Below are 27,005 nucleotides of genomic sequence, written 5' to 3'. Positions count from 1 at the left end.
CACGCAAAACAAACTTCAGTGACTGTTTACCTGGCATAGTTTTCATACCTTTAGTACTGACAAATGAATGGTGTGTTTGTGGGTTTTTTTTTGGGGGGGGGTGTCACGGGTTAGTGGTGGGGGATGGGGGGTTACCATATGTGATGACATCATTTTATTACTCATTCACCCATCCAAGATCCTGTTAAGCCTATTAGGAGTGTTGTAGGAGTCTAATCCTCCCCTTGACAGTAATTGTGAGACTGTACAATACTCTGAGATCTCTACTTTGATCTGCCCCCCAGCTCAATGCGCCTGTATTGGGTGGATGCCTTCTTTGATAAAATCGAACACAGCACTTTTGATGGACAGAACAGGCTGTCTCTGGATCGCATCACTCAGATTTCCCATCCATTTGGTCTCACTATTTTTGGGGGTAAGAAATTGTTATCCGATATTCAATATGTCAAGTTATATTGTAAGCGGCACGTAGCCTGCTTATGCTTCCCTTGTGATTACAAAGAGAGTATTTTGATTTTTTAAAAAGAGCGTGCTGACATTTCAGAGCCAATAGCTTTGTAATGATTTACTACAATGACTTGTTATTCCGACAACACAGTGGCGCAGTGGTTAGCGCGGTCGCCTCACAGCAAGAAGGCCCTGGGTTTGAGCCCCGGGGTAGACCAACCTTGGTGGGTCATCCCGGGTCGTCCTCTGTGTGGAGTTTGCATGTTCTCCCTGTGTCTGCGTGGGTTTCCTCTAGGTGCTCCGGTTTCCTCCCACAGTCCAAAGACATGTAGGTCAGCTGAATTGGCCATACTAAATTGTCCCTAGGAATGAATGTGTGTGTGTGTGGGGGGGGGGCCCTGTGATGGCCTGGCGGCCTGTCCAGGGTGTCTCCCCGCCTGCTGCCCAATGACTGCTGGAATAGGCTTCAGCATCCCCACGACCCTGAGAGCAGGATAAGCGGCCAAGATGATGGATGGATGGACTTGTTATTCCAGCTTTAATGATGATCACAGCAGATGTGCAATTACTGTCATCTCAATCACTAATAAACAGGTGGTGATGAAAGATTAAAAGCTAAGGTTGTGCCCCGGTCTCCCCCATCTAGGCTATGCATATTTCACTGACTGGCGCCTGGGTGGGATCGTTCGCGTGCGAAAGACTGATGGTGGTGAGATGGTCATCATCAGGAGAGGAATCAGCCACATCATGCACGTCAAGTCTTTCAACTCCAACTCTCAGACCGGTCAGTTGTTTTATTGGACATCCTCCTGCTCCACTTCACCAGAGGCTGCAGCTCTCATTTGTCTATCACTTTAATTGTAATTATGCTCCTCCTTCTCCTTCTCCTTCTCCCCCTCCCTGTCCCTCTCTCCCACCCAGGTTCCAATCTCTGCAACAGGCAAGCAAATCCTAACGGAGACTGCAGCCACTTCTGCTTCCCCGTGCCAGACTCCCAGAGGGTGTGTGGCTGCCCTTACGGCATGAAGCTGGCACCCAACCAACAGACTTGTGTGGAGGACCCTTCCAACGAGCCCCCCACGCTGCAGTGTGGAGCCAACTCCTTCTCCTGTGGCAACGGCAAATGCGTCCCCAACAGTTACAGATGCGACGGTGTTGATGATTGCCATGACAACAGTGACGAAGTCAACTGTGGCGTTAACAGTAATGCACTTGTCTTCCAAATCTAGTTGAATGGCCAAGGCTAGACTTGACCACGGAATAATAGAATTGCATGCCATTCGCTACGATAGAGGAATGACTAATCAGTCCGCATAATTTCTGTTTTTTTTTTTTCTTCTAGATGTCACCTGCTCCCCCTCTGCATTCACCTGTGCCAATCAGCACTGCATTCCGACAGGATGGCGCTGTGATGGGCACAATGACTGTTTCGATGGCAGTGATGAGCGAAATTGTCCCACCCAGGTGCCTGGCACATGTCCTGTCAGCCAGTTTACCTGCGCCAACCATCGCTGTATCCCACACACCTGGCGGTGTGACACGGATAATGACTGTGGGGACAGCTCAGATGAAACTGACTGCAGTAAGTTTGCTGACAGAAGTGACAAAAGTCAAACATTTTTTAAATTTAAATTTTTTTTATCACTTAATGCCTTTAACAAAATGCTTTCATCGTATTGTATTGTTTCTCATGCATTCTGAGAAAGCTTAAGAAACAGTTGCAGCAACGTATTCATTACAATATCTTACTGACCTTGATGATTAAAACAAATGTTTGTTGAGCATTTTTGCACACACAGTTGACATTGATGACTTGATGTATGTCACCCTGACAAATGATATATTTTGGCTGTCAGATGTGTAAAATATCAAATAACCCAGTGCATTACTGCATTTATCTGTCCAGCTCTCTGTCTGTCTGTGTGTCTATCTGTCTATCTGGAATGCATAGCAAAAATTGGTACCTTATTTTGTGCCCTTTGAGATGAACTCATGTATGTTTTTTGACTGTTATAAATGTTGACAGATCTGGCAAGCACATGCCATCCTGGCCAGTTTCAGTGTCCAGACCATCGGTGCATCGACCCCAACTATGTTTGTGATGGGGACAGAGACTGTGTGAATGGAGCAGACGAGCAAGGCTGCAGTGAGTTCCTTCCTGGATTACAGTTATCTCTGCCACAATTAATGCGACTCGCTGCACTTCCTTTGTCACTAACCGTCAGTCTAGTCGGGTAGTTTCGTGCAGGCTACAATGTGGTCACAGGTTGAGTCTGGGGACAATCAAAAAGGTCGTCTAGATCAGATCCTTTTGCTCACTGGACTGATTTCATTATCATATATGTTTTGTTAAGACTAGATAGTGAATCTGGTCATGCTTCAGCTTCTCATTTTGCATATGGATAGGGGCTTTGAGCAACTAGATGCTGTGCCATCAAGTCATGTGTCAAAAATTGCAGAGGTCATTTGAATGTACAGAGTAATGAAACAAGTATTTCATAATCCTATTAGACCATTGATCTTATTACATGAATTACGCAACAATTGATCTCTGTATTCATAGCTGCTGCATGGCTATACATTCTCAGCTTGTAACACCCTCCCCTGGATTTTTCAGTCTACAACTGCACTGTGAATGAGTTCAAGTGTTCGAACGGCCATCAGTGTATCAACGCATATTACCGATGTGATGGGGTCTTTGATTGCAATGATCGCTCAGATGAGTCAGGCTGTCGTAAGTATTTGAGCATCATTCTGACCTGCAGGCTACATAAATGCAAAATTACTAAATGTAGAATTGGGAAGTTCATTTAGATATTATACTACTGATTAGATGGCTTCACCGGAACATCCTCTCGCATTTTTTTTCCGATCGCTTCCCAGCGACCAGGCCCCCAGGGATGTGCCACCATGAGCGCGAGTTCCAGTGCCAGTCCGATGGCAGCTGTGTCCCGTCTACCTGGGAGTGTGACGGCCACCCCGATTGTGAGGACGGCTCTGACGAGCACCACGCCTGCCCACCTCGCACCTGCCCTTCCTCGCTCTTCCGCTGCGACAATGGAAACTGCCTGTTTCGCGGCTGGCTCTGTGACGGGGACAACGACTGCAGGGACATGAGTGATGAGCGAGACTGTCCCACGCCGCCTTTCCGCTGTCCGAGCTGGCAATGGCAATGCCCGGGCCACAGCATGTGCGTGAACCTCACTAGGGTGTGTGACAACACACCTGACTGCCCCAATGGTGCCGACGAGTCTCCGCTCTGCAGTAAGTGTCTACTTTTATCTTATTCATCTGTTTGCTTGTTTATTTGTTTATTTTAACAGTGGCAGCCCATTGACACTAGGAATATGTTGTTGTTGTTTTTTTTTGTCAGAATGATGTGATTCCATCACTGCTTTTTCGTGTTCACTGGTGTCCTGAAATTTAATTATGTTCACATCCCACCATATGATTCAACTCTCAATCATTTTTTTCCTCTATCGCAATTGTGATTTGACTGTATTTCTGGGTACACTCTGTAAAACAGGGATATCATATCAAGAAAAGCGTGTGTTGAGTGTTTTCTGTTTGTCTTTGTTCAAATCATGCATGTGTATGATTTGATCTGTATTAACCAAGAAATGATCTGTGATTTTCCTCTCTCGCCTTCCTCACTGCTCACTGATTTCAGACGAGCCTTTGCCAGGTAGGAACAACCCTCAATCAATGGTAGAGCTGCTGATTGTAGTCTTGAGTAATTACCCCAACACCTGTCAACAATGTCAATATGCATAGACTATTTTTCTTTGTACGTTCACAATAAATTTAGCAATGTTTAGAAGAAATGGAAAACTTCTGGCTCCGAGCAGAATTTTAAATGTATTTGCTATTGAAGTTCATGCTTTGATGACCATTCCAGCCATCCCTGTAAAAACATGCAAAAGAACTAAGTAATAGACCAGATTCCGTCTTTCTGTTGCATTTATTTATTGTGTATTAATGTTCCTCCTCATTAACACTTTGTGCCTCAATAAAAAAGCTTGTGTGTTCCACCATAGGGTCATTAAGTATTCTCCCTATCCCCCATCCCCAGATCAGGAGAGCTGTTCAGATAACAATGCTGGCTGCACCCATGGGTGCATCCAAGGGCCATTTGGGGCCCAGTGCACGTGCCCTATAGGTTATCAGCTGAGCAACGACTCAAAGACCTGTGAGGATATAGACGAGTGTAATCCTCCGGGGCTGTGCAGCCAGCACTGCTTTAATGAGAGAGGCTCCTTCCGCTGCCACTGCCAGGATGGCTACAGTCTGGAGGCAGACCAACGCACCTGCAAGGCCTCAGGTGAGAAGTGATGTGGCGTAAAAAACTTAGCCTGCGCAATGAACCTCCACAATGGAGATGAAGAGAGTGCAGAACTTAATTGCATGTTCCACAAAACCTTTTGTTCATGTGGAACATATATTATTTATGTTATTTATTGATTAAATGATGAATCAAAACTAAATTCCTGAAGATTGTAATTTTTATTACTGACACATATGATGATACTGGTTATACATTGATGTTTGACCACTCCAAATCCAAGAGATCCATTCGATATTAAACAAAGTCAGCAGTGTTGTTGTGTCGGTACTTTCTGCACCACTGAAAAAAAAATATTGCTGAACCTGAGTTTTAGCTTTAAGCTTTTGATGTGGTATCTATTGATGCAGGTCTGTGACAAACTTGGTCTGCTATATTTACTTGCTAGTCACACCAACTTTGCATCCTCTTCAAACTCGGCACAACCTGCCTGCTATAGTGGTGAATTAAAACACTTATGTGCTGTACAATTTGTTCCGAAAGAGGCATTAAAATGAGCAACTGCAAAAGCATTCATGATTTGGATATATATGAATTAGCTATTTTCTTAAAAGCACAGGTAATAGAAAATATCAAAAAAGACATTTTTTTTTGCAGCATTACTAATCTATGATATGAATTATGACTCATAGTACTACTGTCTTATCTGGAGCATACTCCTTGTTTGGCTCCTACCACTAATACTACTACTACTAATTATAATTCAATAAATTAGATAATGGGAATATGATCTATACAGAGATTAAGCGTATTCATTTGGGAGACATTGATGGGGAAGTCAGTTTGATTGGCCCACACAGGCCTCAGCTTTCTTCTATGTGGTGACTGTCGGGTTGGAATGACCTATGATGGAGGGGGAAGCTAAGCCCCCAGTGACCACTGAACTGACACACTGTTTTTTTCTTTGCTCTCATTCCTCACTGCTCTGATTTCCACAGATAAGTTAAATAACATATATGTCACTCAATGGCCCTCGTCAGGATAATTAGAACATAATCACCAACAAAGGGTGGCTTATGGGGAGTGTGCCTGCCATGAGCCCATCCACTACACTGATAACCCGCCGAAAGGCACTGTAATACAATAGCCCATTATTTCAGACACAACTGCATTCCCTAGCCATTGCTATCTGAGTAGGGTCTATCTCTCTAATTCTGCTGTGCTGTTCTTTGGAAAAACATGCAAGAAGCTGATGTGCGCTCTCATTGGAATTAGAACGAGAAGTAGGTGACAGGGAACTGGTCTCTTTTTCCAGATTCCCGTGAGGCTCTCTTGTTGGTGGCAAGTCGAAATCAGATTGTGCAAGATGAAATAACCACCCAGCCCAACGTGATCCGCTCGCTGGTCCGCGATGGACGCAACATCGTGGCCCTGGACTTTGACTCAGTCATGGACCGGTGTACTGGTCTGACACCAGTCAGGACAGAATCTGGAGTGCTCACAAGAACGGCAGTGACAGAACTGTGGTGAGTCTTGTCTGTCCCCCTCTCACAGTAGAAATACTATTCTGAAAAGGAACATTTTGTTGTGTCCATTTTGTTTGTTGCCAAGTTTTAGGTGCAGTATCACACGCTTAATCACACACTGATTCCACCGTGAGTATGAATATCACCCAACTAAAATTAAGCATCTCACAAACAGATATTTGACAGTGGAGTTACTGTGACAGAGAGTCTTGCTGTGGACTGGGTGGGCAGAAACCTGTACTGGACTGATTATGTTCTGGAGACCATTGAAGTGTCGAAACTGGATGGTACCCACCGGACCGTACTTGTCAGTGAAAATGTCACCAACCCACGAGGTCTGGTGCTGGATCCCAGGGACAGGTCAGCTGAGCAGACAGTGTCATTAGAGTGTGCTTCTGCTGTCATGAGATTAACATATGAGTGTGATATAAGTGATGGATTGGACATAGTTGGTCGTGAAACGATCTGTGTTGAATTGAGTGCATTTGATTTTGCAGTGCACATTTGATGTTCTGGACTGACTGGGGGAGAAACCCTCGTATTGAGAGGGCAAGTATGGATGGGAAGTTGAGGACCACCATTATAAGCAACAAGCTCTACTGGCCTAATGGTCTTACCATTGATTATCCAAACAATCTGCTCTACTTTGCTGACGCCTACCTGGACTTCATTGACTACTGTGATTACAATGGCAATAACAGGAAGCAGGTTCTGGCCAGTGATCTGGTGGGTACATAACTTGCCATACTTAATTCTGACAGCACATTATGATGTGAATGGCAGATTATTGAAGCTGTTGCCAAAATACAGCACTTTGTAAATATTCACCTTTTTATATCTCTGATAGGGTATAATCTGATCTAAAACACACTTCTTTTTCCTTTTGCTGCTTTTTTATAAAAAGGTTCTGCAACATCCCCACGCAATTACCATATTTGAGGATTTTGTGTATTGGACCGACAGATACATCAACCGTGTGATCCGGGCTCACAAGTGGCACGGGGAGAACCAGACAGTGATGCTGTATAACCTCCCTCAGCCCATGGGCCTAGTGGCAGTACACCCAGCCAGACAGCCAGCAGGTACCTGTATTCTAAACATGTTCACAAATCAATCCCTACTGCATCAGCTCCATGACTGGTAGCGTTTCACATTCAAGTGAGCACAGTTTGCAATTCTTAGACCATCTTGGTCAGTCAACCAGAGGTCTTTGGCATGGCAGTCTTGGCATATTTTATCCCCATTTTTGGAAAATTACATTGACAATGGCACCATAAGTCCAGTGGAGAGAACAACATAAGACCTCTGTTGACTCCGGTTGTGTGTGTGTGTGTGTGTGTGTGTGTGTGTGTGTGTGTGTGTGTGTGTGTGTGTGTGTGTGTGTGTGTGTGTGTGTGTGTGTGTGTGTGTGTGTGTGTGTGTGCGTGCGCATATGTGTGTTATGTGTTAACACACTTGTATGCTGCATGCTTGCATGTGCATTATTTGGAAACATGTAGGTGAAAACCACTGCCTGGGGAGCCCTTGTACCCATATCTGCCTGCTTTCTGCGGTGGGACCCCAGTTCCACTCATGTGCCTGCCCCTCAGGCTGGACATTGGCTGCTGACCAAGTCACCTGCGCCAGAGGTAGGCACCCTTCCAAACGTAGGAAAACATCCATCTCCCAGTTTGATTAAAAAGGAAGTTGGGTCACATGTGTCAGGCAGGTGGATGCATTCATAATGTACTCTTTTAGGGACTGTGCATTGTTCTAATGTGCCAAACCTACCAACATGCAAAATGCTTTCGTGGGATGAGGGTGCTTTATGTGTCCAGCTTAAATTTAGTTCGAGAGGAAATCTTGGAAAACACTGGCCTCATATTTTAGTATAATCTAGGGCCCTGTCAACAGTCTCCCATTTAGTTTCTCTGTTAAAATCCAGTTCCAGTCATAAATATTGGAAATTATAAAAGCATGTCTTTCAAGGTCTCAAGAAGACAAGGGACCTTTAATTCAAAGTCCAAGGCGTCCCCTTTAGGTCAACAGCTTAACCCATCTCAGGTTTCTCCCCCAGAGGCTGATGATTATCCAAGAATGAGAATGTCCCACAACCATCCATTGATTCTAATCTCTGATGACAAAGCAAATCAGATCATGGAGCAGACTTTCACCAGTCAATCTTCTTTTAGATAAAGATCTGTTAGCCTGGCTTGAGCAAAGTAGCTGTCCTTTATTTTCAATAGAGATCATGCACTCAAAGTGATGTTTAGCTTTAGATAAGTATAAAACCACCTGCAGGTTAGTGAGGCTGCCAACCTACTGAGTGGTATTGGAATTCGCTATGTAAGCCTAAAGGTATTCAATGATTCAGAGCTTTTAGATATATGAAGAAGCTGGCAGAGGCTACGGGATCCAAAAGCTGTAGAAATGATCATGCTTTTTTGTACCATTGTTTTTCATGCTTTGTGTATTAAATGTCACTTCCTCTAATATGGTTTTTATTCATACTTCTAGTCGAGGATCCTTTTCTGGTGGTTGTGAGGGACAGTATAATCTATGGCATCTCCCTGAACCCGGAAGACAAGAGTAACGATGCGATGGTCCCTGTTGCGGGTCTTCAAAATGGATATGATGTTGACTTTGATGACAATGAACAGACCATCTACTGGGTGGAGCACCCGGTAAGGCTAACCTCTATGCAGAGAGGGGAGGGGGGGGGGAGAGAGAGAGAGAGAGAGAGAGAGAGAGAGGAGAGAGAGAGAGAGAGGAGGAGAGAGAGAGAGAGAGAGAGAGACGAGAGAGAGAGAAGAGAGAGAGGAGAGAGAGAGAGAGAGAGAGAGAGAGAGAGAGAGAGAGAGAGAGAGAGAGAGAGAGAGAGAGAGAGAGAGAGATGAGAGAGGAGAGAGAGAGAGAGAGAGAGAGAGAGAGGAGAGAGAGATGAGAGAGAGAGAGAGAGAGAGATGAGAGAGAGAGAGAGAGAGAGAATGGATCATGGTCAGTGGACTTCGTATATTTAAGGCACCAAAATTAGATACGCAAACAGGAGATCATATCACATTTAGTTTAATAAATGTGGTTCAATTACGTTCAAAGCACTCATTGTCTTATAAGGAAATTTTGGTTTGCAGACATGGTTAACAAACAAAAGACAATAAAAAAGTAAAATCACAATTAAATTACATTGACACAATTAAAAAATCCACTCCTCTTACATACATTCACCATACTACTGGATGTTGTGCTGCTCACACCTGTCCTGCAGGGCGAGATCCACAAGGTGAGGTCAGATGGTACCAACAGGACAGAGTTTGCCCCTGCTGCCATCCTGGGCTCCCCTGTAGGTCTGGCGCTGGAACTGGATAACTCAGAACCTGTATTACACCAACCCAGCTTCCCAGTCTATTGAGGTAAGAGAAACAATTCTGTGGCTTAACAACATTTCCAGTAAGGTTTTAAGGTTTTCCTTGTAGCTGTGCTGATTTTACTGGCATGGGAGTGGTGATGATTCACTGACTCTTTGTGATTCCCTCACAATAAGATCATGTTTGGGCCGGCAAGAGTCAAGAGGTGAACATTAGCTATCAAAATCCCCTTCTCCGCTTTGTGTTTGTGCTTGGCCAGGTTTTGAAGCTGAGAGGGGGAGGTGCAATACCGGAAAACACTAATCACCAATAATGGCTCCCCAACTGGCGCTGGCACTCCCATTGGTATCGCAGTGGACCCGGCACGTGGGTAAGCCCCATTAAACACAGCCCTGGCAGAGCCACTCATCCCCTCAGCTACTGAGCCCTGTCTGCCTCCTAAGCACCACCTGCTCTGCCCCGAGAGAAAAATCTACCGCTGTTACCCTAACACCATACGACACTCTCCAGCAACTTTCATTAGCATCCAGTCAGGAAACAAAATCACAAGCCCTACCTTCTCACTTTATCCTCTTACTGTTCATATCTCTGTTACTCACTTGGTAAGATTTCAAAAGAAATATCCATCAGAAATGTACACGTTACAACGCGACCAGTTAAATTTGCCGAGGTCACTCAATACGAGGCGCAGATTATGAAATAAGTGCAGAGTATTGTGTCTGGAATGAGAACACGGACCTTCTAATTTTGTCAATGTTTTTTTTAATTTTATTTTTTTTAGGAAACTGTACTGGACAGATCAGGGCACAGAGAGCGGGCATCCCTGCCAAGGTGGCATCTGCAGACCATGGATGGCTCCAACCCTGTCACCCTGTTTACCAGCAACCTGGACCACATTGAGTTTCTTACTGTAGACATCCGGGAGAACAAACTCTACTGGGCTGTTACAGGCGCTGGCATGGTGAGGCTCTTACTTTCTCAACCGTCATCTTTCATTCACTAGGGAAGGTTGTGAGAATGTGTAATTTGTGATTTAACATCTATGATAGCACCATATAGAGATGCTTCATCGTGTTCAGCTCTGACTGTCAATCTCCTGTTGAAACCTTGCAGATTGAACGAGGGGATCCAGACGGGAGTAATCGTATCACCATAGTGACGGGCCTGTCTCATCCTTGGGGTGTAGCGGTCCATGAAAACTACCTCTATTTTACTGACCGGGACTTTGAGGTCATTGAGCGCGTAGACAAAGCTACGGGCGCCAACAGGGTTGTACTGCGAGACAACGTGTCTGGACTGAGAGTGCTCAAAGTGCACTTCAGAGAAAGTAAGCATTGGTGGGAGACGAAATCAAAAAGAGAAAGCGATTCCAGAAACAGATGCTCATGTGTACCATTTCCACTTTTGGAGTTATGAGTCATTTTACTGTGTGTTGGTTTCTAAGTCTTATGTTGTAGTAACAATTCCCTCCATAACTTCAGCATCCGCAGGTATATCCAATGGCTGCAGCAACAACGTGGGAGTGTGTGAGCAGCTCTGCCTGCCTCGTCCCGGGGGTTTGTACACATGTGCATGTGCCACAGGGTTTAAACTCAGTGCTGACAACAGGACGTGCACTCCCTACCAGTCGTATGTGGTTATCTCAACTCTCTCTGCCATCAAAGGCTTCAGTCTGGAGGGGGCCGACCACTCTGAGGCCATGGTCCCTGTGGCTGGAAGAGGTTGGTGTTCCTGACCTAATATGCTCTTTGTGTTTCCATAAGGAGTGAAAGTTCTGTCGAATGTCATGGGTAATATCGACTCACTGATTTACTGGGTGAATAACTGACCCAGCGACTGCCTGGTAGACAGATAAAGTCTATTCTATTTCTACTTTGATATTAACTGTGCCCCACTTAGTTGGTGTGTTTTAGTGGGCAAAGATGATACAATATTCATGCAGTGTTTCCTAATGTTTGTGACCAGTGATTATTTTATGCTTTTGCAGGTCGCAATGCACTCCATATTGACATACACATGGCGTCCGGGTTCATATATTGGTGTGACTTCAGTAGCACTGTGGCATCGCAGAACGGGGTCAGACGCATCAAGCCAGACGGCTCAGGTTTCCGTAGTGTGGTTTCATCTGGGATAGGACGCAACGGCATAAGAGGCATCGCAGTTGACTGGGCCGCAGGTATTGTATCAGCTCTCACAAATAAAGTGTGTTAAAGTGCACGTTTAAGTTTCTTTTGCTTTTAGCTGAATAAGTGATGGGATGCTAAGCTAACATAACCTCAGAATAACAGCACTGCCAGTTTAAATCTTAGGATTCCGGTGAACGTCTAGTATAGCATCATCAATTTGATTTCCATTCAGTCACATCTTGTATTTGCACAAACCCACGCGTTTCTTGGATAAATGGAGAGGCGGTTGTAACCCTTTTAAACTTCCTTATCCATGATCGCCACTGATGACTGCCAACACAATGCTAACATTTCAGTGCAGGTAACATGCAATCATTTACTAGGGGATTGTTTGGAGACCCTGAAATCTGCAGAGACAATACTACCACTGTTGATTTTTCCCACCCTGTAACTAAATGGTGTGTTTGGCCTTGTTTTATACATCACTTGATTCAGTTAATGAAGACAAATGCGGTTTAGTTGTTTAATTTGTTTAGTTGTTAGTATGCATTTGATTGTTAGAAGTTTGCAAAAAAAAAATCCAAAAATGAATCCAGAAAACAGTAATGGCTAACCTGACTATGTGGAGGACTCAGAGTAAGAAGCTTTAATGTAGTGCTAGAGTCACAGAGCAGGGAGATCTGTCCTCTCACAGGTGACAGGAAAGAAGATTTAGTAGATGAGGGCAAGATAAAAAGAAGCTGGCAGGATAGCAGCCTGCTACTGACCGATCGTGTGAAAACATGCACTAAATCTTCCATAATCAGCTTAGTATATCTCTGAGGGCAAGACACTAAGTAGGGCTGGACAATAGGTCGTTTGAGAATTGACATTGCAATATACACATATGCAATAGTCATATTGCAAATGATGTAATGTAAGATACATTGGGCCCATCGTTATGTTGGGATAAAACCTCTAATAGATTGATGGAGAATGAAATGTAGCAAGTTCATTTTTTTTTGTGAATATGCTTGAAGAAAATAGTCTAGCGCATCTGACAAATAATATAATTTAGTCTGATGTAATGACTTCTTGGACAATTGCTTTATATCCTCTATAATCACCCTAATCATTGCAAGAGTGATACATTCTTTGCAATTGGAGCGTTCAGTGTTAAAAGTTGCATATATATGGTGAAATTATGTAACTTATTTTTATCCTTTAATATTGGAATACCTGTCACAAAACCCCCCCAAAAATATTGCAATGTTGATTTTTTTCAACATCGTTCGGCTCTCACATGAACTCTGTTTTAGTAATGGAGACACAGACGTAGACGGGTTAAAGCACTTAGCCAACAGAGCTGTATTCAAAGTGCATTGTTACTTAGGATCCCCATGAGCAGTTTCCTTGCTAGCTATTTCCATCTTACGTTACCAGTCACACTAGCTTGACATAAAATGCAAATTTATTATGCAAGGATAAACACCTGCTTAAATGTATTTCACCCCCAGGTAACCTGTATTTCACCAATGCCTTCTTGACTGAGACATACGTGGAGGTGCTCCGCCTGAACACCACTTTCCGCAGGGTGCTGCTGAAGACCCAAGTGGACATGCCACGCCACATTGTGGTGGACCCCAGAAACGGGTACTTGTTCTGGGCCGATTATGGCCAGAACCCCAAGATTGAGCGGGCGTTGTTGGATGGAACAAACCGTACGATTCTGGTGTCATCTGGAATTATAACTCCAAGAGGTCTAGCTCTGGACCAGCAGACCGGTTATGTCTACTGGGTGGATGATTCTCTGGATATGATCGCAAGGGTCAACCCCAACGGTGGGGAGACAGAGATCATCAGGTACGGAAGCCGGTACCCTACTCCCTATGGGATCGCTGTGTTTGAGAGTAGCATCATCTGGGTGGACAGGAACCTCAAGAAAGTGTTCCAAGCCAGTAAAGAACCAGGCAGCTCAGAGCAACCTGCTGTCATTAGAGACAACATCAACATGCTTCGGGACGTCACCATCTTTGACCAGCGCGCCCAGCCCAGCTCGGCCAAGCAGCTTAATAACAACCCCTGTTTGCAGGACAATGGAGGCTGTGCTCACTTCTGCTTTGCCCTCCCGGGTTCTGGTGCCAGTGCCCAGACCCGTAAATGCAGCTGTGCTTTCGGGAACCTGGCAGCGGATGACCAGACTTGTGTGGTGTCAAGGGATGATTATCTCATCTACACCACTGAGAGCACAGTGCGGAGCTTACGCCTGGACCCAGAGGACCATGCACTGCCCTTCCCTGTGGTCAATGTGCAGCGCACCTCGGTGGCACTGGATTTTGACTTATCGGACCGAAGGATCTACTTCACGCAGAGCTCAGGGGCAGGAGCAAGCAAGATCAGCTACATTAGCTTGTCTTCACCTGCCTCAAGCCCTGTAGTGGTGGCATCAGGTAAAACAATAATACATTTTTTAATGCTCATCTTTATTTCTGGGGGGACAGCATATTTTTACCATAGGCGAGTCACATGGTATCACACATTACTGACAGCCAAAATAGTCAGTGAATACTACAGTGATGGAGAGAAAAAGAGGAGAGGCTTACCTGAACTTGAGCAAACAACCATCTGAATTACTGCTTAGAAAAACAAACAAGACTAGGTCAAAACTTAGTATATGGCTGGACCGTGTATGGTCAGTGTTCGAAATTGTGGCCAGTTTGTTACAGGGATAGTCAGTTGTAGTGATATAATGTGAATTCCTGGATATTAAATGTTCCACTGCAATTTTCTGTAGCGGTTAAAGAAATATTTTGTGGTTAAAGTGTACTGAAGTAGGATATCATATGACACGAAGCTACGTGTGAGTAAAAAAAAAAAGGTTATAAATGCAGTTGCAAGAACAATACTTTCCACTCATATCCTGGGATGTTCGGTTTGAAAGAGAACTTAATTTAACTGTAGCTATTCTAATTATCTGTTAAATTTCCCTCCTCTTTCATCTGTTTCTATATGCGAATATCTCGTTTTTCAAAGACTCACTCTGTATTGACAGGCAGTGATGTGGGGAAATATTTTGAGGAAGCCAAGTGAGACAAGACCTCTAATCTATGTCCTTTTTGGGGTTTTTTTGGGGGGGGGTGCTGGGCTGGGGGGGGTGTTAATTGACAGGAGTACATTGCTGCATTAACGGCCAACATAATATAACCCGATGAGCTATTAGAGCGCCTGCTATCATTTTACACAAAATTGTATCACATAGATGCAGGACTTGCACACGCAAGTCATCTACCTTCTTGGTGTACAAAACATCCATCTATCGATCCATCCATTATCCAAACCACTTATCCTTACTCAGGGTGGCAGGGATGCTGGAGCCTATCCCAGCAGTCATTGGGCGGCAGGCGGGGAGACCCCCTGGTCAGGCTGCCAGTCAGTCACAGGGCATAGGCTATACAATATTGCCCAGTTACTCAGATGCACAGGACAGATTCGATAATGAATATAAAAAGCATTCATCCTAAAACTCAATCAGATGACGTTTAAAGTTTTACAGTCACATCATAAAGTATTAGTAGGCTACATGCATCAAACCCCGTTGTATGTGCTTGACATACACAAATACTTGCTGTACTTATTGTTTAAAACTAGGCCAAATGTTCATTATACAACATAAGCTAAAAGATTAACAGCCACGTAGGGTGTCATCAGTGTATGAATGTGTGTGTGGATGGGTGAATGTGAGGCATACATTGTGAAAAAGCGCTTTGAGTGGTCGGTAGACTGGAAAAGCGCTGCATAAAATGCAGTCCATTTACCATTTACCAGACCTGCAGAGGCTTTAAACAATCACCATCTCATCTGAACAGGTAACCTGGCCCTATGGGTGCTGTCTGAGCTGCTTGTTTTCTGTGTGGAAACAACTGCAAGGAAACACCTACTCCAGTAGACTGACTAACACATGCAGCTAAATCCAGTCAAGCAAGGCACAATACATCTCAGGACTATAACCTCACCAGAAATGGCACACAGCTACATGAGCAGTTCCGCCAGTAGTAGAGCCACAGAGAGAGAAGGGGCTGTGCATGTCACTCGCCCTGTCCAAAGCGGAAGGCCATTCTCATGACAGCCAGCAAAATAGCCACTGTAGTTTAGCGCTACCAGCTAGCCACTCCGTGCGGACATAATTTTCTTCATTGAAAGTCCAAATCCCTGCTTTTTTCCTCACCGTACGTAGCTCTAGTTTGGCGTTGGCTTGCCGTCAGTCTTAACTTTAAGTTGCTGCTGCAGTGGTAGTTTGGTGAAGTTGTTTTTGTTTACTGAAAACCCTAAACCCTCCACAACTGCACGTCACTACTTGCTAACAGTGATATCAATACAAAAAAATAAGATATTTTAAATTTCAGTGACGCTGATAACATGGTATGATTTGACTGGTGTGAAGTCAAAGGGCGGCGGGCTTCCCTTGGCCTAGGTCCAATCCATTTCGACTATTTGCAGTTTGGCAATGGCATGATGGTAGCCTCATCTGATTGGTTAATCCATCCATTTTTCCCCCCCAAGGGAAGCCATCTGCGACCTGGCCTCCCCACGTACTCGTCTACAGTAGGAGCACAACACACCGTTTCACCACGCACATTGACGGATATTCACCACGTTAACACAGACAGGCGCTGCTTCGCTCATTGTAAAATACTCGATGAGAAACAGGGGAGAGACAGCAAAAAAAATGTCTCCCCATTTGTATCCGGCCAATTACCCCACCCTTCCGAGCTGTCCCGGTCACTGCTCCACCCCCTCTGCCGATCCGGGGAGGGCTGCAGACTACCACATGCCTCCTCTGAAACACGTGGAGTCACCAGCCTCTTCTTTTCACCTGACAGTGAGGAGTTTCTCCAGGAGGATGTAGCGCGTGGGAGGATCATGCTTTTCCCCCCAGTTCCCCCTCCCCCTGAACAAGCGCCCCGACCAACCAGAGGAGGCGCTAGTGCAGTGACCAAGACACATACCCACATCTGGCTTCCCACCCGCAGACATGGCCAATTGTGTCTATAGGGACGCCCGACCAAGCCATAGGTAACATGGGGATTCAATCCGGCGATCCCTGTGTTGGTAGGCAGTGCACAGAAGAATTACTGTGACAAAGTCACAGAAAGTTGAATCAGTTCATCTGGACACAATGTTTATTGAGAGAGAAACGTTTCATCACTTCAATGAGTGATGAAACGTTTCATCACTCAACTTTCTGTGATTTTATTTTCTGGATTATTGAGCATGCATAAAGACAATGAAGTGTTTTTAACGAAGTGTTTTTATTAAGATGACAACGACTACTACTACTACTACTTATGCTGCTCCCGTTAGGGGGCGCCACAGCGGATCATCCGTTTCCATCTCTTCCTGTCCTCTGTATCTTCATCTGTCACACCAGCCACCTGCATGTCCTCCCTCACCACATCCATAAACCTCCTCTTTGGCCGTCCTCTTCTCCTCTTCCCTGGCAGCTCCATATTCAGCATCCTTCTCGCAATATACCCAGCATCTCTCCTCCACACATGTCCAAGTCATCTCAGTCTTGTCTCTCTTGCTTTGTCTCCAAACCGTCCAACCTGAGCTGTCCCTCTAATATACTCGTTCCTAATCCTGTCCTTCTTCATCACTCCCAATGAAAATCTTATCATCTTCAACTCTGCCACCTCCACCTCCATCTCCTGTCTTTTCATCAGTGCCGCTGTCTCCAAACCATACAACATAGCTGGTCTCACTACCATCTTGTAAACCTTCCCTTTAACTCTTGCTGGTACCCTTCTGTCACACATCACTCCTGACACTCTTCTCCACCCACTCCACCCTGCCTGCACTCTCTTCTTCACCTCTCTTCTGCACTCCCCGTATTTTATGATTAATAGTTTTTTTTTCACAATAACAAAACATATATATATTTCAATTACAAATAACATAGACATTAAATCAGAATGCGATAGAAACGAAACAAACACAACCAGACCAAAAATAAATAAAAGATAGGAGAGACATCCTGAAAGAAGGAAAGAAGAAAAAAAAAACAAAAGAAGAAAAAACATGACTGTGCTGCGTGGAGTGCTTAAAAGTTTACAGCATTGCTTGTCAACAGGTATTCTAACCAAATGTATCTCAGTTATTTGCATTACCTGTGATATGTTCCTGTTAATTTTATGAGCTGGAAACACCATTAAACGCTCAATATACTTTCAAGTGATATTCCTCCACCTTATCAAGCAGCCTATATGATAACTGTTCTAGGGCAGCCAGCTGACCAAGAGAAGTGTGCCACAAAGATGGCGTTGGTGCAGAGGAGGCTTTCCATTCTTTGACCACAAGTTTCCGTCCTAACACTGCCATCTCTCCTAAACACCTCCATGCCTCCATGGGTATGTCATCAGGACCAACTGCCTTTCCACTCTTCATCCTCTTCATAGCTGCCCTCACTTCCTCCTTGCTAATCCACCGTACTTCCTGATTTACTATCCCCACATCATCCAACCTTCTCTCTCTCTCTCATTTTCTTCATTCATCAGCCCCTCAAAGTACTCCTTCCACCTTCTCAGCACACTCTCCTCGCTTGTCAGCACATTTCCATCTCTATCCTTCATCACCCTAACTGCTGCACATCCTTCCCAGCTCGGTCCCTCTGTCTAGCCAGTTGGTACAAGTCCTTTTCTCCTTCCTTAGTGTCTAACCTCTCATACAGCTCACCATACGCATTTTCCTTTGCCTTTGCCACCTCTCTCTTCGCTTTACGCTGTATCTCCTTGTACTCCTGTCTACTTTCTTCATCTCTCTGACTATCCCACTTCTTCTTTGCTAACCTCTTCCTCTGTATACTTTGCTGTACTTCCTCGTTCCACCACCAAGTCTCCTTGTCATCCTTCCTGTCCTGATGACACACCAAGTACCTTCCTAGCTGTCTCCCTCACTATTTCTGCAGTGGTTGCCCAGCCATCTGGTAACTCTTTGCTACCACCCAGTGCCTGTCTTAACTCCTGCCTGAACTCCACACAACAGTCTTCCTTCTTCAACTTCCACCATTTGATCATTGGCTCTGCCTTCACTTTCTTCCTCTTCTTGGTCTCCGAAGTCATCCTACAGACCACCATCCAATGCTGCCTAGGTACGTTCTCCCATCACCACCTCGCAGTCTCCAATCCCTTTCAGATCGCACCTTCTCCATAAGATATAGTCCACCTGTGTGCACTTTCCTCCACCTTTGTACGTCACCCTGTGTTCCTCCCTCTTCTTGAAATATGTATTCACCACAGATTTCCATCCTTTTCACAAAGTCCACCACCATTTGTCCTTCCACATCTCTCCTTGACACTATACCTGCCCATCACCTCCTCATCACCTCTGTTACCTTCACCAACATGCCCATTGAAGTCTGCTCCAATCACCACTCTCTCCTCCTTGGGTACCCTCTCCACCACTTCATCCAACTCACTCCAGAATTCTTCTTTCTCTTCCATCTCACACCCAACTTGCAGGGAATATGTGCTGATAACATTCGTCAACACACCTTCGATTTCCAGCTTCATACTCATCACTCTGTCTGACACTGTCTTCACCTCCAGCACACTCTTGACGTATTCTTCCTTCAGAATTACCCCTACCCCATTTCTCCTCCCATTCGCACCATGGTAGTAGAGTTTGAACCCACCTCCGATGTACCTGGCCTTACTCCCCTTCCAGCTGGTCTCTTGCACACACAGTATACCTACCTTTCTTCTTTCCATCATATCAGCCAGCTCTCTCCCATAGTGCCAACATTCAAGGTTCCAACTCTCACCTCTACACTCCTACCCTTCCTCTTCTCCCGCTGCCTCTGGACATGGCTTCCCCCTCTCCTTCTCCTTTGCCCAACAGTAGCATAGTTTCCACCAGCACCCTGCTGGCCAACTGAACCGGTGGCGGTTGTTGGTAACCCGGGCCTCGACTGATCCAGTATGGAAATGTGGCTTATGATCCTCATATTTGATTTGGCAAAGATTTTACACCGGATGTCCTTCCTGACGCAACCCTCCCCATTTACCGAGGTTTGGGACCGGCACTAAGAATGCACTGGCTGTGCATCCTCAGCGGTTGGGTTATTAAAATGATAACTAGAGTCTGAAAAAACAGGAGAAGTTTGGCTTCCCTTGGCCTCTGGAAGAAAATGCCACTGTTGACAGGTGAATTCACAAAGAATGGATCGTGGCCGGTGATAGCACCACGAATTGCACATCACTTGTAACTGCACCGTCCCAAGGTCCAATTCACAAAACATATTGTGCTAATGATATTTCAGCGCAAACACACCCATAAAGTTTTGCAGCTGAGTGTAATTTTCCCTTGTTTTGCATCTGATTGCAATTATCCATGTTGCAAAGCATAAATGATGGCTTTGCGCCAAGAACACAATAGGCAGGTTCAATGTCATCCTTGATGTCATCAAGTATAGCAAGAATTGTTAAATCTAGCAACCTCGATCTGCGAATGATTTTGCTCTCAGTTAAATCAAAAAGTGATATTCTTCTGCAAAATGGCCACTCATGTGGCAACGCAATGCCTTTGCCTGGCTACAGTCACTGCTGCCATGGTCACTGGAGAGTGTGAGCATCAGTTACCAACAACTCTCTCTCTCTCTTTTAAAAAAAAATAAATTTATTTCTAGTTTTTCCCCTTATCCCACCCGATTAACCTAATGGCGTATGGCCGGAACCCTTGTCGAATAACTCCCCTGGCTCACGTTTCCACAGGAAGGAGATAGTCGTAACACCAGCTTCCTTCAAACTCGTGTCGGCTGCTCTCGCTGTTTTACACGCTGAAGCCTCCTCGCACGGATTGCGTCACCTATCAGGCCGCGAAGGAGACGTAGGGAGAATGCTTTCGGTTGCTTGGCTGCAGGCGCCCGGATGGGCCAGAGGGGTCGCTGGAGAACGACGAGTCCCCGAACACCACACCGATCTACACCCACTATCCCTGGGGTTAAGGGCTCTGGGCGCGACCGGGATACGACCCTCCCAGCCACGTGAGGAGCGGTCTGCAAGAGCGGCGGTTTATTCCGCTCGGCCGTCAAAGCGGCAGGTTACCAACAGCTCTCTGAAGACGCCAATAACTCTAACCGCTGTGGCTATTAGCGCTGGCGTTTTGCAATGAGGCTCATTTGCATAGTAAGGGGCGAATTTAGCGCCAAATGTATGGGCGTTACCTACTGTAGATACGTGCAAATAGCACCGGCGCACCGAGACGCTGTTTGCGTGGCAGCACAGTTAAGGGTGCATTTCACCCTTTGTGGGCGCTTGGAGAATTACACGTGTAAACTACTAATAAGACACGTTAGCCCCTAGCTAGCGGGTCTGACCCTTTAGCCGAGCGGTTAGTGATGTCGCCTTGTGGTGCAGTACACCTCGTATCGAATCCCGCACCGGGCAAGAACGTAACCGGTTGCATTGGTGGCAGCGGCGGGATCCGGAAGTGTGCGGATCCGCAGAAGTCTCTTCGGAGCGCGGGAATAACAAAGCGCGAGGGCGCGCTTCCGGGAGGGTGACGACTGTAAACTACTAATAAGACACGTTAGCCCCTAGCTAGCTAACGGGTCTGACGAATCTCGGGCAAGAAAATAACCGGTTACGCCAGTAAGACAAGGAAAACAAAAACGTGTGTAACCGGTTATTTTCTTGCCTGGTGCGGGATTCGATACGAGGTGTACTGCACCACAAGGCGACGTCACTTCCGGATCCCACCGCTGCCGCCAATGTAACCGCTTATTTTCTTGCCCGGTGCGGGATTCGATACGGTGCCCGGTGCGGGATTCGATACGGGGTGTACTGCACCACAAGGCGACGTCACTGACCGCTCGGCTAAAGGGTCAGACCCGTTAGCTAGCTAGGGGCTAACGTGTCTTATTAGTAGTTTACACTGGTGTAAGTGTAGCGGCCGCAAAGGGCACTTGTGGATTCGCCAGTGACGGTTTTGCCAGAGTGATTTTTATTTCCGGTGCTTTAATTGTGCGCGCTCCCTCGTGCCTCGCAGCCAAGTAACTTGAGTGACGTTGTTGGTCACCTGATCCAGCGACCCAATCCTGTCAAACACGATCACTCAGTCAGCCACTTAGTCACCCAGCCCAACCATGGACTGTCCCCCCCCCTGCGCTCTGGGGGGCGCTACAGGAGCCTCAGAGCCTGAACTACCAGGCTCAAAAACAGCTCTTTCCCCAAGCTGTCGCCCACCTGAACCTGGCCACCCACTGAATGTCTGTGGGTATTTTTAAATATTTTGTGCTCCAGCTCTCTTTTAACTTATTTTTAGCTTCTGGTCTTCATGTGTGTATATCTTATACTGTGTTTGTTGTGTTTGTCTGTGTGTGTCTTGCACTGTTTGGTGAAGCCACAGCCCTCATGTCATTTTTAACATGTGCCTGCACATGACAATAAACTGAATTGAATTGTAGGGCTTGCCTGCACTGCCACTATTGTATTTGATAACAACAACAATAATACATTTGTCATTAAGGGAAAGCACTCAAACATTTCATCACTGTAAGTGTGGCATAGAAAAACAAACATTTACCATTCACTCTTCAATTGTCTAAAAAATTTTTTTAAAAACTCCCAGCTTGATTTTTTTTCTACTCTAGGAGATGTTGGTCAAATCCTTGAAAAACCCTTCTGGGAACACTTTTACTGCAAGATGTGTGTTGATTTCTTTCTCTTGTATGTCTTTTATGGCGCTTCTTGATTTAATAATGGCACGTATGGTTGGTCAGACCTAGGGGCTCCTGATGGTATAGCCTTTGACTGGATCAATGGAAGGATCTACTACAGTGATTATGTAAACCAGAGCATCAGTTCCATGTCTGTGGATGGCTCTCAAAGGACTATTATCGCCCATGTGCCCAGGCCAAGGGCCATCATGCTGGATCCTTGCAGGGGGTAAGAGAGTCAATTACCTAAAGTAAAAACTCAAACCAAGACAGCTATACATAGTACCATATTGGTATATTGGACAGGCAATGTGAAATAATTCCATTTCATGTCTCACAGGTATATGTACTGGACAGACTGGGGAACAAACGCAAAAATTGAGCGTGCAACTTTAGGAGGAAACTTCAGAACCGAGATTGTGAACAGTAGTCTTGTTTGGCCCAACGGACTTACCCAGGACTACGAGGAGCAAAGGCTTTACTGGGCAGATGCCAGCTTGTATGAACCTAAATTTGTACCCTTGAAGCATTTTTATCACTATGCAAATCCCATTGTTTTAATGTTGATGCTAAATTGCTGTGTTTCTGCTGCCTTCAGACAGAAGATTGAGCGCTGCTCTCTCACAGGGGCCAACAGGGAGATTATTGTCAGCACAGCCATCTACCCATTCGCCATGACTATGCACGACCAGTACATCTACTGGAGCGACTGGAACACGCGCAGCATCTACCGGGCCAACAAGCACGACGGCTCAGATCAGAGGGTGATGATTCAAAACCTTCCTTCTAGGCCTATGGACATCCATGTTCTCTCCAGCAGGAAGCAACAGCAGTGCGACAGTCCCTGTCAGCAGTTCAATGGAGGCTGCAGCCACATATGCACGCCAGGTAAACATTTTCACATGTTCTTTTTTCGCTCAGTTTTTCTGAACATACTTATGCGAAATCCCAATGTTGCACGGGTGCAGTTGAGTGTAATCTAAATACCAATTTTCATTGAACATCTTAAGTGAATCTATAATAAAATGGGTTTGATCAATTAAAGAACTAAAATGTAAAATGAGGGGTTTTGATTTCTTCAGGTCCCAATGGTGCTGAGTGTCAGTGTCCATCCGAGGGTCGTTGGTACCTGGCGGACAACAAGCACTGCATCGTTGACAATGGGACCCGCTGCCAACCAGGGCAATTCACCTGTATGAATGGCCGATGTATTCGTGCCCAGTGGAAATGTGACAATGACAATGACTGCGGAGACGGCAGTGATGAGCTGGAGAGAGTCTGTGGTAGGGTGTGGTCCAATGCCAGGAGCTTGCCAAGGATCAAGTTCCTCTGTTATGCATCATTGTTTGTTGCTGACTTACATTTTTGTGCCCTCTTTTCTGATTTTGTTTTATATTGAAACCATCTGCACTTTTACTGTCGAATACTCGCAAATGTTCTTCAGAGCTCTGTGCAGTGATTGAAAAGCTGGCTTTATGATTTACATGCAGCAATCAAAATACTAAGTTTTTTTTTCCTCTGAAATATTACGTCTTTTACATTCATTGATACTAACAATTTCTATTTCTCTTCATAACAAATGTCTTTTTCAGGATCTAAGATTTATTTCAACTCTTTTGGTGTGTATTCTTGCATTTCACTAATCATTTACTCCTTGCATGCGTGCATTTCCCCAATATTAACCCAAATTACAGCTAACAAATATATAAATGTGCTTATATCTTGCATGCAGTCCCTCAAGTGGCATCATCATTTATTGCCTTGTCAGGTAAAGACAACATTCGCAGTGTGCCAGCCGACCCTCATATGACCACCAGTATGTCTGAAACTCTCACCTGTCCTTTGTTGTGATTGGCAGCCTTCCACACCTGTGAGCCGACAGTGTTTACCTGTGGGAATGGGCGCTGTGTGCCTTACCACTACCGCTGTGACCACTACGATGACTGTGGCGACAACAGTGATGAGGTGGCCTGCCTGTTCAGACCCTGTGACCCCACCACTGAATTCACCTGCAGTAATGGACGCTGTATTGCCAAGGACTACGTTTGCAATGGCATCAACAACTGTTATGACAACGGCACCTCGGATGAGCAAAACTGCCGTGAGTCCACACATCCTGAGTGTGTGTAAATTTAAAAGTTTCTGTCCATTAAAGACTCTATTGCTTATAAAAGCTCCATTCTGTTTCGTGCTTATCTCAGCGGAGAGAACTTGCCAGCCAGAGCAAACCAAGTGTCAAACTACCAACATCTGCATCCCACGCTCCTACCTTTGTGACGGAGACAATGACTGTGGAGATATGAGCGATGAGAGCCCCACCCACTGTGGTGAGTTAAACAGTAAGGGATGAAGTAAAGGATGTCACATTTTGTCCATTTCAACCCCATAATAAAGGGAAACGATGATTTCCAGTATTATCTCTATAGCTACTTTGTAGAGATAATACTCCATTATTAGCCATAAAAATAGGGAGTCAGTCTTCTGTGTGTCTCTGAAATTGTGAATGCTGGTGATGTCAAAGACGGACAATCTGTAAATGATAAAAAAAAATTCCTGATTTGCCAGTCCCCTGCACTGTATGAGAAAATGTGAATAACGATGCTACTTGCAGCTGTATAATGTAACGTTGTTATTTGAATATTCTTATACAACTGTATGTTGTGTTGATGTTTGCATTTCGTTATACACTGCAGTCTATCAGCAAACCAGGAAAAAAGTTTTCACATTCATGGATAGTCCACCAGTGACGTCACTGGCAGACACTTTTCCACAATTTCGATGGTGTTTCAGAGACACACAGAGGACCACTGAGTATAATGGCTGCTTTTGAAGTGCTATCCCTACAACATACATATATAGAGAGATAATGTTTGAAATAATGATTGCTTCCCTTTAACATTTCCCATCTATTCAAAACAGTCGGTACAATTCGTCTAGTACTCCCACAAAACAAGGAAGGGGTGTTATACGAGAAACAGTTCAGAAGTTGTTGTAGAGAAATACAAAACCAAACAAAAAATAATGTTGCTCGGTCTGTCCGCAGTCTCACTTCCCTCTCATCGTCCTGCAAGATGTCATAATCTCTGACTTCCCTCAAGGTGAGTTAACGTTTTCCCTCTCGTCCCCCACGCAGCCACGTCCACATGTTCCCAGAATGAGTTTCGTTGCTCCAGCGGCCGCTGCATCCCCGGACACTGGCACTGCGATGGAGGGGCCGACTGCGCCGACGGCTCTGACGAACCCTCGTCATGTGGTGAGTGCCGCGCACCTCTGTTTGACCCCCATCACTGCTTCCACAACCACAACCTCCCCATCACAGGGCCGCTAGGCTTCGTGTGCATGTGTCTGTCGCTCTATTATCAGCTGCTTTGTTTCACATCTGCGACTGGACTGCCAATCTGCGGCTGTGTGCCTTGTGTGCGAGACCGGCGTGAGTGATGTTCTAGAGAGTGTGAGAGTGTGAGTCATTGGTGTGTATGTCTTTGTCGGGGATGTGGTCAGCCAGGCCTCCTATTGTCCACCGCATTCCTCCACGGTGACGCCCCCAAGTCTCCCCTGACAAACAGCACCTCCCCCTCCCTTTGTCCCCCTGGGGGTTACAGAGCCTCACTTTGGCTTTTGTTTAGATAGCTCGCCATGCATGGGAAAGTGGAGTTGCCATGACTATTTTTAAAAGCCTGGCTGGTGTCGCATTGTGTCCTGTTTATCACTGAAAGATAAAAGGGGCGGGAACTGGGAGATAATAGATAAATAGATAATTGTAAGAACAGTCTATTTCAGAGTAAACCTTGAAAAATGTGTATAGATGGCAGAAGTTGTTTTTATTCCGTTACGATGAGTTGTACTTGTGATGATTAGTTTAGTAGTGAGATGTGATCTGTGTCTTGATGTGATTTTGTTCCTCAGATATATTGGTCAGAACCTGCAATGCTGACCAGTTTCGCTGTGACGACGGCAGGTGCATCGCCGCTTCCTGGATCTGCGATGGGGATAACGACTGTGGAGACATGAGTGACGAGGACCAGAGGCACAACTGTGGTACGCATCCACTCTTTTTTCCCTCTGTTTTCTCTTCCTCTCCCTCCAGGACCAACTTATAGTTGCTCGAACACCGCCCCACCTTCCCACCCTCCGCTTTGCCAGTCCCATGCTGCCCTCTCCTTTCAGGACACTGATGGATTAGGATATATACTGGTAGGCCAGTGGTGGTGAGGAGGGTTACTCTGTTGGGGAAGATCAGTGCCTAGCATCTCTGGCTCCTCTGGAAGGTCTCCGGCCAGAGTCCAGGGAGCTGACATTCCTGATTTCTCCTGCCTCACTCGTTACTTTGTGGACCTCCTTTTTGGTGGCTTGCTGGCTCAGGGTGGATCTAGACTCTTATGTCTTGTCTCACCAGTGTGGGCTACCCCAACAATAAGATGCCTTGGAGCCAGTGGCTTCAGCACTTATTTCCAAAGCCTCAGCAGGAGACTCAATCTCCGACAATGTGGATCCACACACACAAAAAAAGATGGATAAAAAGCAATTCAAGTCACGGCTGCGCATCTCTAAATACAGTTTGGAATGTTTGGATTGTCAGAAATGCGG

General features: G+C 45.5%; 1 protein-coding gene across 1 annotated transcript in view; it reads left to right on the top strand.

Moving 5' to 3' along the window:
• The window catches only part of lrp2a (low density lipoprotein receptor-related protein 2a), a 66,940-nt gene that overhangs the window by 10,277 nt on the left and 29,658 nt on the right, over positions 1-27,005 (top strand). The window contains 33 exon segments of the mRNA XM_056290153.1: positions 285-415; positions 1,094-1,226; positions 1,373-1,650; positions 1,790-2,029; positions 2,474-2,593; positions 3,065-3,181; positions 3,331-3,711; positions 4,520-4,768; positions 6,045-6,185; positions 6,188-6,241; positions 6,417-6,615; positions 6,753-6,981; positions 7,160-7,337; positions 7,755-7,883; positions 8,752-8,918; positions 9,500-9,586; positions 9,588-9,661; positions 9,868-9,969; positions 10,381-10,408; positions 10,410-10,445; positions 10,447-10,560; positions 10,713-10,926; positions 11,081-11,320; positions 11,587-11,775; positions 13,222-14,154; positions 22,482-22,647; positions 22,759-22,917; positions 23,017-23,306; positions 23,501-23,701; positions 24,277-24,519; positions 24,620-24,745; positions 25,552-25,671; positions 26,325-26,456. Of these exon segments, the coding sequence (XP_056146128.1) occupies positions 285-415; positions 1,094-1,226; positions 1,373-1,650; positions 1,790-2,029; positions 2,474-2,593; positions 3,065-3,181; positions 3,331-3,711; positions 4,520-4,768; positions 6,045-6,185; positions 6,188-6,241; positions 6,417-6,615; positions 6,753-6,981; positions 7,160-7,337; positions 7,755-7,883; positions 8,752-8,918; positions 9,500-9,586; positions 9,588-9,661; positions 9,868-9,969; positions 10,381-10,408; positions 10,410-10,445; positions 10,447-10,560; positions 10,713-10,926; positions 11,081-11,320; positions 11,587-11,775; positions 13,222-14,154; positions 22,482-22,647; positions 22,759-22,917; positions 23,017-23,306; positions 23,501-23,701; positions 24,277-24,519; positions 24,620-24,745; positions 25,552-25,671; positions 26,325-26,456 (6,200 nt within the window).

The sequence above is a fragment of the Lampris incognitus genome, chromosome 11 (assembly GCF_029633865.1).
Source record: "Lampris incognitus isolate fLamInc1 chromosome 11, fLamInc1.hap2, whole genome shotgun sequence".
NCBI classification, from domain to species: domain Eukaryota; kingdom Metazoa; phylum Chordata; class Actinopteri; order Lampriformes; family Lampridae; genus Lampris; species Lampris incognitus.
The sequence above is the reverse complement of the archived record's forward strand: the minus strand, read 5'-3'. Positions and strand labels throughout refer to the sequence as shown.